Source organism: Triticum dicoccoides, chromosome 2B, assembly GCF_002162155.2.
Source record: "Triticum dicoccoides isolate Atlit2015 ecotype Zavitan chromosome 2B, WEW_v2.0, whole genome shotgun sequence".
Classification (NCBI taxonomy): Eukaryota; Viridiplantae; Streptophyta; class Magnoliopsida; order Poales; family Poaceae; genus Triticum; species Triticum dicoccoides.
The window spans coordinates 483,370,883-483,383,751 of NC_041383.1; the positions used below are offsets into that span (position 1 = coordinate 483,370,883).

Consider the following 12,869-nt stretch of genomic DNA (forward strand, 5'->3'; position numbering starts at 1 on the left):
TATAGCTTTCCCTATGCATTTTGGTGTAGGGCGTTCTTATTTTCTTTTATGCTTTTGTGTTACAATTACACATACACATTTTAAAGTGATAAAAATGTTTTATATTAATGAACAGGTAGTACAAACGTGTTGCATTTTGGTTCATCTTATGAGGTCGGATGTGTCCAAGTTTAATTACTACTCTCTCCGTATCATTTTAGTTTGCGCATAAATTTGATCAAATTCAAGCTTTGTAAAGTTTGATTAATTTTATATTAAAAATTATCAACATTCACTATATGAAATTAATATCATCAGATACATCATAAAATGTATTTTTCATACTGTATAGGTTTGGTATTCTAGTTGTTTATTTTTTAAAGATAAATTTGATCAAACTTTGCGTAGTTTGACTTCAAACAGATTTTATATGCAGATTAAAAAGAAATGAAGGGAATACTTGCACCACGATCATGTTTGTCTTGTGAGATCAAATGTGTCCGGTGTTCAATATCTATTTTTCCTAGGGGAATGTGTGATAGGATTTGCCTGCCGAAGACCACAACGTAGCTTCCTCTCGTTTGCTCCTCTAGTCTTAGACGGCTAGTGCAAATTTCCTTCAGGCTTCACCGGGTGAGTCCGTGAATCCGTCTTCTCTTTGTCTGCCGCTCTAGCGGCGATGATAAGGAGAAGAATTTCGGTGCCTTCGTTCTGATTAGTAGTTTAGATTAGGGCATTTTAGTCCTCACAGGTGCGGTGTTCGAGCAGATGACGGCGCTTCTCTTCTAGCTTGTTTTTCAGGTTTGATCCTCCTCTAGTTCGTTCATTTGGACTTAGTCAATGGAGCTCTGACGTAGATTCCCGTCGCCTCCTTAGGACGGTGAGGTTAGGGTTTCTCATCGTGTGACGAGATCTGGTGTCAGGTGCTTCAGATCTATGCAAGGGTTCAACTGCGATGATTGCAGCTCCCGGGCGCTGATCCTTAGGGACATGTGCGCGAAGACTTCACAGCTAGTCCTGGCCATGGGAAGCCCGGCCCGACCCGGCCCGAAAAAGCCTGACCCGGCCCGAAAAAGCCCGACCCGAAGCTGCCCCCAAGCCGGGCTCGGGCCTAGTTTTTGAGCCCGAAGGCCGGGCCAGGCCGGGCCCGTCATTTTTGCCATTTTCTGAAGGTCTGGCCGGGCCGGCCCGAAGCCCGACGGGCTTTTACGTGCTCGGGCCGGGCTCGTGCCCAGAAACACAGGCCCGTTGGCCGGCCCGGGCCGGGCCCGGGCCTGAGTTTTTTGTGTCAGGCTTGGCTAGGCCCGGCCCGAAGCTCGGCCCGGACCGAGGTTTGGCCAGGTATATTCACAGCTGTCATCGACAAGGTTAAGTCGGCTCCGATAGCGAAACAACAACAACAACAATGTGTTGACGGCTCATTCTGGCAGCAATAATGGTTGTTCGCGGTTCTCGGAATCTTGATATTTTTAATTATGTTTGAGATGCTTTCTACTATCGATGAACTTTTATAATAGATAGATCCTTTCCAAATAAATGTGTTCAAGCTTAATTAGAACTTGCAGCACGACCAGACAGTTTCGCTGAAAACTTTCAGGGCAAATTTCCCCAACAATAAATGCCCCATATATGCGCTACACATGCCTTTTTCTCATTGGTGGGGAACGACCACTAGTGAGTGTTGTCACCCTAACACACCCTCTTCACCCACGCCTTGGTCAAGCCTGTCATCGCGGCCTCCACTGCCGGACACACCATCACACCGCACCACCATCAGCGCCCAAAGCCACCGGAGACGGCCTGCCAGCGCCGTCCATGTCAGATTAGATCGGCAGATCCACCGCCACAACCTTGAGCACGTCCTACCCCACAACACCACCGTTAGTACCTCCCGTACCACGGACAAGGCCCCATGCTGCTGCCAAGGCTACCCAGGCGCCACATTGCCCTGGACCAGCGTTCCGCCACCACACGAGGACGCCGACGCATGCCGAGCCCCACCACACCAGGGAGAGAGAGGACCCTGCTACCATGAGCACCTATCGGGCTTTGCCTGGCGGCGGCGAGGGGAAGGAAGAGGGCTAGTTGACGTCGGCTAGGGTGTGGAGCGACGCGGGTGAAAAAGGAAAAAAATTCTTCCTTGCTCTTCCTAAGGGGAACACCAGTCAAAAGTAGTACCTGCTTTGCATGAAAGTATATATTCTTTTCATAGTTATATGGGTCTCATTTCATTTCAACTTGAGATTGACAGATTGACGAAGTCACCAAAGAATCTCGTAGTTGATGGGAACGTCTCCTCCCACTGAAAGAGCAACGCTGGAAATCCTGAAATAAATTCAGAAACAAATGTGAGCATCGGGATTTAAACCCTGGTGGACTGAGATACCACTGTCCACCTAACCATCCAACCATATATTGGTTATACGAGTCTCATTTATATCATAAAGACAATAGTTCAAGTCACATACACAACGGTCTGACAAAACTGAAAAGACATCACAACACTAGTCTTTGCACAAAGGAACACCAACCATGAAAACAAATTACAATCAAAACAGAAGAAATCACCTCTGCGCTTGACGCCAACACGTGTCACCTGCCTCCGACATCACCACAACAGCCACGAATTTTTTTTACAGATCACCTCCTCGTCCGATCTTGACGCGGCTCCATCGCTGCTATGCAACTTTGCGGCCCTTCGAGATGGCTCAGCAAAGATGAAATCATTACGTTAAACGAATCAAACCAAGGCAACATCCCAGACACGCTATCAAACTCCAGATGTGACTTCCCCGCACGACTAAGATGTCGGAGGAGCAAACCATACCTGCCAGCCATGAACCACAAACTTGCGTGAAAGTATATATTTGACCAACAGATATGCTCATATAATGTGTGGATGTATATCCGTGTATACACACACGTATTCGATATTCCTTCCTCCAGCGTCATACAAGTACAAGTGTACACCAATCGTGGCCTAAGAATTGCAACAAACTAACTGCTCTAGTAGTACAAACTAAGCTACATCCACGACGGCGGCGCCGGTACTGCAAAGCGGACTGGCCTTGAAGCCAACGGCAGGGAACGACTTCTTGACGGGACCGACGCTGAGGGTGACGACCCCGCCGCCCACCTCGACGCCGGTGACGGGGACCCAGACGAACAGCACGCGCACGCGGACGCCCTCGAGCCCCGTGACCGCCCCGGGCGCCACGGACCCGGAGAGCTTGATGTCGTACAGGACGCGGTAGCCCCCGGCCTCGATCTCGCAGCCGTCGTCGAGGAAGAGCTCGAAGGAGCCGTCGGAGTGGAGGAGGTACCGCCGGGCGGTTTTCGGGAGGAGAGCGCGCGGGAGGCCGAACCGATCCATCAGCTCCGGCACGGTGGGAGGGTCGTAGGGCGCCGTTGAGGTGGAGCTAGTGAGGAGGTTCAGGCCGAGGAGGAGCAGGAGGAGGCGGCGGCTGCGGCCTGCGGCCGCCATGTTGACCATTGGGGGCTTGCTTGTTCTTGGTTTCGGCTCTGGGCGTTTGTTGTTTCTCTCTCGACGGATGGATGGGAAAGTGCCACCGGTCAAGGGAGCTCTGTCCTAGCTGGGCTTGGTTTGGGAAGGATAGAATAAAAAGGAGGAATCTTGATATATTTTTTTAGGGTGTGTTTAGTTGCAGTTTGCAATAGTAATTGCATTGCATGTCCATCTCTAGCCAGTCTGGTTGCTGAAATACAGCCTCATATGCAGCAGATGCAACCTGTTTGGTTGCCTGCATCGCATCGAGAGACACTTACCCCCTGCTGTTTGGTTGCCCGCATTTGTGCTTAGGGTGTGAGCAGATGCAAACTTCAACTGTTTGGTTGCAAACAACGTTTGTGTTCTGCTCACCCCATTCAAATGTGGTGGCCTTACCACCACACATGATCAGCACAACAGCAACAGCAAAACAGAAAGATCAAACAAAGCAAGCAATGTAATGACAACAAACTTAACACAACAATCAAGCAAATGACAGCAAACTACTTAACTAGATAGCATAAGTCTAGATTAAGAGCAGGGGCATCCTCCTTCCCTGCTCCGTGCCAGGGTGCTGCTCCTGGCCAAAATATGAACAAGTTCCCAGCACAAGTCTCGCCACACACCATAAAAGTACTCCACTAACACCTTACTTGACTTAACTACATAGCCTGCTCGATGCCACCATGGCAGTTGTGCCCGCTGCAACAATACCTGCACATCACCGATGAGTCGTGGTTGTAGATCTGAACCTTCAGTCCGAGTCCTGAGGTGCGCACAACGACGAGGTCGCCGGGGACGATGCAGTGGCGGCGGCAGAAGTAGTTCCACCCCCGGCCAAGCACCATGTGGCCCTCGAAGTTCTGGACCTGCACCCAGAACACGCACCGCTTGTTGGCCGAGAACCCGATCACGCGCGGGAGTCACTTGATGACCAGCCAGGTGTTCATCACGTCCACGAACTTGGGAGGGATGACGAGCATGGCGAGGTCCTCGTTGTCCTTGATCTGCTGGTATAATCTCATCGGCTCCCTGACTCCCTCCTCGTGGCCCTGCCTCGGAGATCGCCCCCTTGAACGAGGCACACTCATGAAGGCGATCCTGCCAGGCAGGTCCACCGTCCTGAGCCACCTGTTCGTGGGGATGAAATCCTTGACGCGCTTAGCTCCGACCATCACCTGAGCTCCTCCACCCGCCACATCCCAGTCAGTCTTCAGTATCTTGTCAGGCAGCATGACAAGTATTAGTATCAAACAAAGCAAGCAAGCAAGCAAGCAAATGACACTGATCAGTGGCATTTGCTCATGGCCAAATGGCAATGATCAGTGACACTTGATGTTGAGCAAGAGCACTAATCTACTTGTTGTAGTGCAAATGGCACTGATCAATGACACTGATCAGTGACTTGCCCAATAGCAAGTGCCATTGATAAGTGGCATTTTGCCCAACAACAAGTGCCATTGATAAGTGGCATTTGCCAAATGCCACTTATCAATGACACTTGTTGTTGGGCAAGTCATTGATCAGTGGCATCTTCTTTGCTGTAACTGGCACTGATCACTGCACTATCCTAAACAAGGAAACATCTAAAAATAGCAACAGCAAGTGCCAATAGCACCCATGTGCAGCCATGCAGATTTGGGACCATCCTAAAATGGTCCTACTACATGCACGTATAACATCCACTGATGGCACAAACCCTAACTTCAACATGCGACATGAAACAAGGACACGATCCTAACATGAACATGCCATCAGTCAACATGATTCTAGCATTCATCACTCAACATGAACATGCCATGAGTATAACATTCATCAGTCAACATGAACATGATTCTAGCATGAACACAGCTACTAGCATGTAGCACAAATCTTAGGACACACAAGCAGTAGCACAAGAAAATTATCCTATCAATCCTAGCACATGCCTAAGAATTAACCGCTAATCTACATCTAGGAGCAAGCTTTGAGGCGGTTTGACTCACCGGAGCACAGTAGCCGCGGCGAACCGAGGCCGGGGTGAAAACTCCGGCGGGAAGGATAGAGGTGGCGGAGCAGAGGACGAGCCGGCCCCAGCGACGGCCTGCGGCATCGGCCCCATGCTGAATGCCACGCAGGAGGTCGAGAAGGACGGCCCGCCGACCGGAGAAAACCCTTGGACGGGGGTCAAGAAAACCCCCGAGCCCAATGGTGTCCCAAGAAGGGGCGGCTCCGTCGATGGCGCCGGCGCCGAGCCCAGGACCACGAGGTCCGGAATCGGCGGCGGAGCAGGAGCAGCCGACACCGCATTGGCCGGCGCTCGTGGAGGCCGGCAACAGATGGGGGACGGCGCCCGCAGCGCCGATGCCAGGTCGCGGCCCGAGTTCTGGAGCCCGGCCAGCCAACGCTCCTGGATGCTGGCGATGCACTGGTCGACCGGGGTCAAAGGGTGGTGCAGCGGTGGGGGTGGCGGAGCCATCGGAGAAGAGGAGAGGAGAGGGAGGGGCAGTGAGGGAGAGAGAGGAAGCGGTGGGAACAGTGCGCCTGGGCGGTGACAGGAGAGTGAGGGTGAGTAATGAGACGTCGCCTCCGTCTCCCGCGCTGCCCGAGGCGTGCAACTGCCCTGCACGCGCGGCCGCGCCCGGCCAGGCTCGCGAGAAACTACCGATTCGGCAGTTTCCGCCGGGCCAGGCTGCGGGCTGCTTTGAGGTCCGTGCGGGCCTCAAACTGTATGCAGCCCAACCAACCAAACAGGCCGCACACATCCCGCGCGGGCCTGGTTGGGCTGCATGCGGGCAACCAAACACGCCCTTAGCTTCAGTGAAGGGTGGTAATGCAAACATCGCCATTGCCTTTGCAGAATTTTATAGTCTGTTCGTAATTAGCTTGCTACTTTTTCTATTGCAAAACCAACCTGTGGCTAGATGATTAGGAGGCAGATCATAGGAGTAGGATGTGCGTATGCGCGTTCATAGGAATGAGTGTATGCACGTGTATATGGGCACTTACGTCTATACTGTGTTGAAAAAAAGCTAGACTTCTACCCAATGATAAGTGCCACATGTGTGGCAATAAGCAATTCCGCCTTGACATTTTTTGAGGGTCTTTTTTTAACTGAGCTAGCTAAGTTTAATACTGTAAAAAAAGAAGATGTGTTTAATCTTCATTGTATCTAAAGCGTTTCCCATTAGAATTTAATCTCATTCAAGTAAAATTTTATCCAGTGTATAAGAAAATCTGGTCGAAAATTTTAACAAAATCAACCCCGTTTATGAGGAAAACCAAACCAAATTACGCACAAGTAATAAGGGTGAAAGAAGGCCAGAAATATAGACACTCACGACAAGGCACAACCTAACTAGCAGACAAAAGGACCATCACCACGAGAGGCAAGAGTACACATAGGGTGTTGTCGAAGGATCACAATATCAAGACTGTACAAATAGCAGACATTACTAGCGTGCATACCGAACCCTATGACAACAGGAACATCCGCAATCAACGAGTGCCATAGCATGACTGCATGTTTTGTTTAAAGGGGCAACAATTCGAGATATCCAAGCCCAGAGAGTACCATGAACACGAACTTTGACTGCGAGCTCTGCGACAGGAAATCGGAACGAGCAAGGGGGGAGGCATCTTGTGTCATCACTGAGTAAAGATGAACCAAGACAATACCAAGAGTAAGAAGCTCACTGCAACATAATGACTCCCATGAAAGGGTCTTGAATAAGCAATACCACAGTGTCGCACCACACAATGGGCAGGGCCAGATGGATGACAACAAAGGGTTAAGAAATGGCGCCTTCAGGAAGGTGAGTGACGTCTGTGGACGTCATCGTCAATGGACTTTCATCCGAAAATATACTGAGTAAATCGAGTACATCTCAATGAACACACCTCTAGGAAGGTAAGCGACATCGGACTGGTGTTACCGTGGTCAGATGATGCCTGGTTCAGCATGGATTTCTCCCGGAGAAAGAACCAGATCCAGCCCGACGTCGAGACGTTCTACAAGGCATTGATACGTCTCCGTCGTATCTATAATTTTTGATTGCTTCATGCTAATAATATACAACTTTCACATACTTTTGGTAACAATTTGTATGATTTATTGGACTAACATACTGATCCAGTGCCTAGTGCCAGCTCCTGTTTGTTACAACTTTTTGTTTCACAAAATATCCATATCAAATGAAGTCCAAACGTGATAAAAATTTATGGAGATTTATTTTTGAATATATGTGATTTTTGGGAGTTGGAATCAACGTAAACGGAGGCCACGACCTCCACCACCCATCAGGGCGCGCCGGGTACCCCCTGGCGCGCCCAGGTGTCTTGTGGGATCCCCTTAAGTAGGTTGGGGCTCTTCTTCGATAAAAAAAGATAATTAATGGAAAAAATGTGTAAATTTTTTAGCGCAATCAGAGTTACGGATCTCCGGGAATTTAAGAAATGGTGAAGGGCTAGAAAATAAAAACACAAAACAGATGATAACAGAGAGGGAGATCCAATTTTGGAGGGGCTCCTACCCCTCCGCCGCCATGGCAACCGTGGACCAGAGGGGGAACTCTCCTCCCATCTAGGGGGAGGCCAAGGAAGAAGAAGAAGGAGGTGGGCTCTCCCCCCCCTCTCTCTCTCTCTTCAGTGGCACCGGAACGCCACCGGGGCAATCATCGTGTGACAGCTATCTACTCCAACAACTCCGTCATGTTCACAGACATCTTCATCACCTTTCCCCATCTATCTACAGTGGTCCACTCTTCCTCAACCCATTGTACCCTCTACTTGAACATGGTGCTTTATGCTTCATATTATTATCAAATGATATGTTGCCATCCTATGATGCTTGAGTAGATTTTTGTTGTCCTACCGATAATTGGTGAATTGCTATGATTGGTTTAATTTGCTTGCGGTTATGTTGTTGTCCTTTGTGCCCATCATATGACGTGTGGATCACACCATAGGGTTAGTTGTATGTTGATAGGACTATGCATTGGAGGGCAAGGGTGATAGAAGCTTCTTCCTACCATAGAAATTGATGCATACGAGATTGAAGGGGGACCAATATATATCTTAATGCTATGGTTGAGTTTTAACTTAATGAATGTTAGTAGTAGCGAATGCTTGCTAAGAGTTCCAACCATAAGTGCATAGAATTCCAAGTAAGGAACGACATGCTAGCAGTGGCCTCTCCCACATAAAAACTTGTTATCGGTCTAGTAACGTTGTCAATTGCTTAGGAACAATTCCGCAAATCCTACCACTACCAATCCACACTCGCTATACTAATTTAATTGTACTTTAATTAGAACAACACCTACTTTTATTTTTACGTTCTTTATTTTCTTGCAAACCTATCCTACCACACTTACGAAGTACTTCTAGTTTTATTCTTGTTCTAGGTAAAGCAAACATTAAGCATGCATAGAGTTGTATCGGTGGTCGATAGAACTTGAGGGAATATTTGTTCTACCTTTAGGGTGTGTTTGGTTAGGGAACAAAGTAGAATGTAACATCATGGTTCCATTCCACTAGAATGGGTTGGTTCCATTCCTATGTTTAGTTTGGTATGGTAGGTGAAATGGAACGGTTCCATTTTAGTGTTTGGTTGGAGATATGGAATGGGATGCATTGTGAATCATCTCACCTCTTGTATAAAAATAACGACATTTCTTCTAACATATATATGCACAACTGTGACGTATTTTTAACACATAATGAAGATTTGGCAAGGAAAGTACTACTTATTCACTCATATGCATGTTAAAAGTCTACCAAAATACAAGGCATCCATCTATATTCATGTCAAATACTACAAGTCTGTCAAAGTACAAGTCATTTACTCGAAATTGAGCTTGCCTTGATTAGGAAAAGGAAGCTAGCAAGGGGCAGAACATAGTTCTCTTCCCCATTAGAGCTTGCTATGATTACGAAGAAGCTAGCAAGTAAAATGGTCGTTACTGTCGCTGCTTGCTGTGACTGCTTGCCCAGCTGTAGTACGTAGCCCAGCCCAGGGACGGGCACTGCAGAGCATGCGCGAGGAGGCAAGGAGAGACGAGCAGAGCTGATGGACAACGGTGCCCACGTGGAGGCGATGCTGGGAGGCCGCACAGAGCTGGAGGTAGGGGGAGTCACGGGCGCTGCTCTGCCTCCGAGATCGGACGCCGCTGCTTCGCTTGTAAGATCGAATGCCGCCGCCGCTGCTTCGCCTGTAGATCGGACGCCCACCGCTGCTCCGCCTCTTTCCGGCCAGACCCGCCATAGCGACCAAGTCGTCCTTTCGAGGGAGAGAGACGAGGGACAGGGTGTGCCGGCGGCGACAAACAAGGGGAGGGTCGAGGCTGGGGCATGACTTGGTCGAGGGAGACATCACAAAGGTCAGAGGAGAAGGGAGACGCGAGGCGTTCCGTGTTGTTCCTCTGATTTGAAGGTACCAGCGGGTTACGCATTTGGGGGGAATATGTTGTTCCATGGAATGACTTGGTTCCCGTTCTTCGACCCAACTAAATTCCAGAACCACCCCCAGGCACGGGACCAACCCGTTACGTTCCACTAGATGACCTGAACTAAACACACCCTTAGCTCATCATTGGGTTCGACACTCTTATTTATTGAAAAGGGTGACAAACGATCCCCTATACTTGTGGGGTTATCAAGACCTTTCTTCTGGCACCGTTGCTGGGGAGCAATAGCGTGGGGTGGATATTCTCGTGTGTGCTTGTTTTCTTTATCACTAAGTAGATTTTATTTCCTGTTCTAAGTTGTTATCTATCTCTAGTTATGGATATGGAACACGAATACCAAAAAAATTAGTTATACTTGCTACTCATGGAGATGGGGAACCTCCTAAAACCCTCGATGCTCGTTATGTGAAAATTATTAAACAATACTTTGATAATCCTGAGAAAACCTCGTTCAACTTGATAATGGGTGATACATTGGATCAACATGAATACTTTAGGGATTATCGCTTGACGCAAAAAGGGAAGCTCTTATGGGATCAAATTCCTATGTTGCATTGGTATGCTCGGGAACTATGCTTGAGATATGATTATACTTGTTGCTCTAGGATGAAGGCTCCACACCTTCCCTTTTCATGTAAATTTAATGATAATGAAACCTTGGCTTCTTATGCTAATGATAGATATGATTACTACGATATGGAACGAAAAGAAGAATTAGTTGGTTTCAAGGGTGCTTAATTATGAAATTGATCTCTATTTGAAAAGTATGAAGATTATGATGATGCTATTTATAGACCTAAAATTTTTGCTATACTTAAATATTGCTATGAGAATTGTGAATATAATGCCGATATTAATGAGTTTATTGAGAAAGTCTCCACTGTCCAAGAAGATACTAATATTTTGCAGGAGTATATGGAAGAAAAAATTGTTGAAATTGTGAGCTCATTGGATGAAAAAGCTGAGGAGGAGAGCGAAAAACAAAAGGAGGAAGAGCGGATTGATCACCCATACCCACACTAACCGTCTACCATGGCAGACGGCAAAGGACCAGAAAGCTGACGGGAAACCTCTTTGCCGCCAGCCGCTGATGGCAAACCTGTCCACCACAGTAAGCTACGGTAAACAGCTGATTTATTGTCTGCTTTCTGATACATCTCCGCCGTATCTATAATTTTTGATTGTTCCATGCCAATATTCTACAACTTTCATATACTTTTGGCAACTTTTTATATTATTTTTGGGACTAACATATTGATCCAGTGCCCAGTGCCAGTTCCTGTTTGTTGCATATTTTATGTTTCGCAGAAACCCCATATCAAACGGAGTCCAAACGGGATAAAAACGGACGGAGAATATTTTTGGAATATTTATGATTTTTGGGAATAAAAATCAATGCAAGACGATGCCCGAGGGGGCCACGAGGCAGGGGTGCGCGCCCCAGGGGGGCAGGCGCACCCCTGACCCTCGTGGGCACCCAGTAAGGCGGTTGATGCTCTTCTTTTGCTGCAAGAAAGCTAATTTTCGGAGAAAAATCTTGGCGAAGGTTTCAATCCAATCGAAGTTACGGATCTCCGGGTATATAAGAAACGGTGAAAGGGCAGAATCCCGGAACGCAGAAACAGAGAGAGACAGAGAGACAGATCCAATCTCGGAGGGGCTCTCGCCCCTCCCACGCCATGGAGACCATGGACCAGAGGGGAAACCCCTCTCCCATCTAGGGAGAAGGTCAAGGAAGAAGAAGAAGAAGAAGGGGGGCCCTCTCCCCCTTGCTTCCGGTGCCGCCGGAACACCACCGGGGGCCATCATCATCACCGCGATCTACACCAACACCACCATCATCTTCACCAACATCTCCATCACCTTCCCCCATCTATATTCAGCGGTCCACTCTCCCGCAACCCGCTGTACCCTCTACTTGAACATGGTGCTTTATGCTTCATATTATTTTCCAATGATGTGTTGCCATCCTATGATGTCTGAGTAGATTTTCGTTGTCCTATCGGTGATTGGTGAATTGCTATGATTGGTTTAATTTGCTTGTGGTTATGTTGCTGTCCTATTGTGCCCTCCGTGTCGCGCAAGAATGAGGGATTATCGCTGTAGGGTGTTGTAATACGTTCATGATTCGCTTATAGTGGGTTGCTTGAGTGACAGAAGCATAAACCCGAGTAAGGGGGTTGTGGCGTATGGGATAAAGGGTACTTGATGCTTTAATGCTATGGTTGGGTTTTACCTTAGTGATCTTTAGTAGTTGCGGATGCTTGCTAGAGTTCCAATCATAAGTGCATATGATCCAAGAAGAGAAAGTATGTTAGCTTATGCCTCTCCCACATAAAACTTGCTATCAGTCTAGTAAAGTAGTCAATTGCTTAGGGACAATTTCACAACTCCTACCACCACTTTTCCACACTCGCTATATTTACTTTATTACTTCTTTATATAAACAGCCCCTAGTTTATATTTACGTGCTCTTTTTTTTCTTGCAAGCCTATCCTACAACACCTACAAAGTACTTCTAGTTTCATACTTGTTCTAGGTAAAGCGAACGTTAAGCGTGCATAGAGTTGTATTGGTGGTCGATAGAACTTGAGGGAATATTTGTTCTACCTTTAGATCCTCGTTGGGTTCGACACTCTTACTTATCGAAAGAGGCAACAATTGATCCCCTATACTTGTGGGTTATCAAGACCTTTTTCTGGCGCCGTTGCCGGGGAGTCATAGCGTGGGGGTGAATATTCTCGTGTGTGCTTGTTTGATTTATCACTAACTAATTTTTATTTGCTGTTCTTAGTTGTTCTCTATCTTTAGTTATGGATATGGAACACGAAATACCAAAAAAATTAGGTGTACTTGCTACTCATGGAGATGGGGAACCTCCTAAAACATTCGATGTTGGTTATGTGAAAAATATTGTGTACTACTTTGATAATCCT

General features: G+C 47.6%; 1 protein-coding gene across 1 annotated transcript; it reads right to left on the minus strand.

Moving 5' to 3' along the window:
- Window positions 1–2,819: 2,819 nt before the first annotated feature.
- On the minus strand, window positions 2,820–3,568 carry LOC119367861. The gene has a single exon (XM_037633252.1). It carries the CDS (start codon window positions 3,470–3,472, stop codon window positions 2,999–3,001), a length of 474 nt encoding a protein of 157 aa, XP_037489149.1. The 5' UTR covers window positions 3,473–3,568; the 3' UTR covers window positions 2,820–2,998.
- Window positions 3,569–12,869: the final 9,301 nt, after the last annotated feature.

Bases quoted from the DNA above. Each gene is read 5' to 3' on its own strand.
- LOC119367861 (XM_037633252.1), bottom strand. From the start codon at position 3,472: ATGGTCAACATGGCGGCCGCAGGCCGCAGCCGCCGCCTCCTCCTGCTC.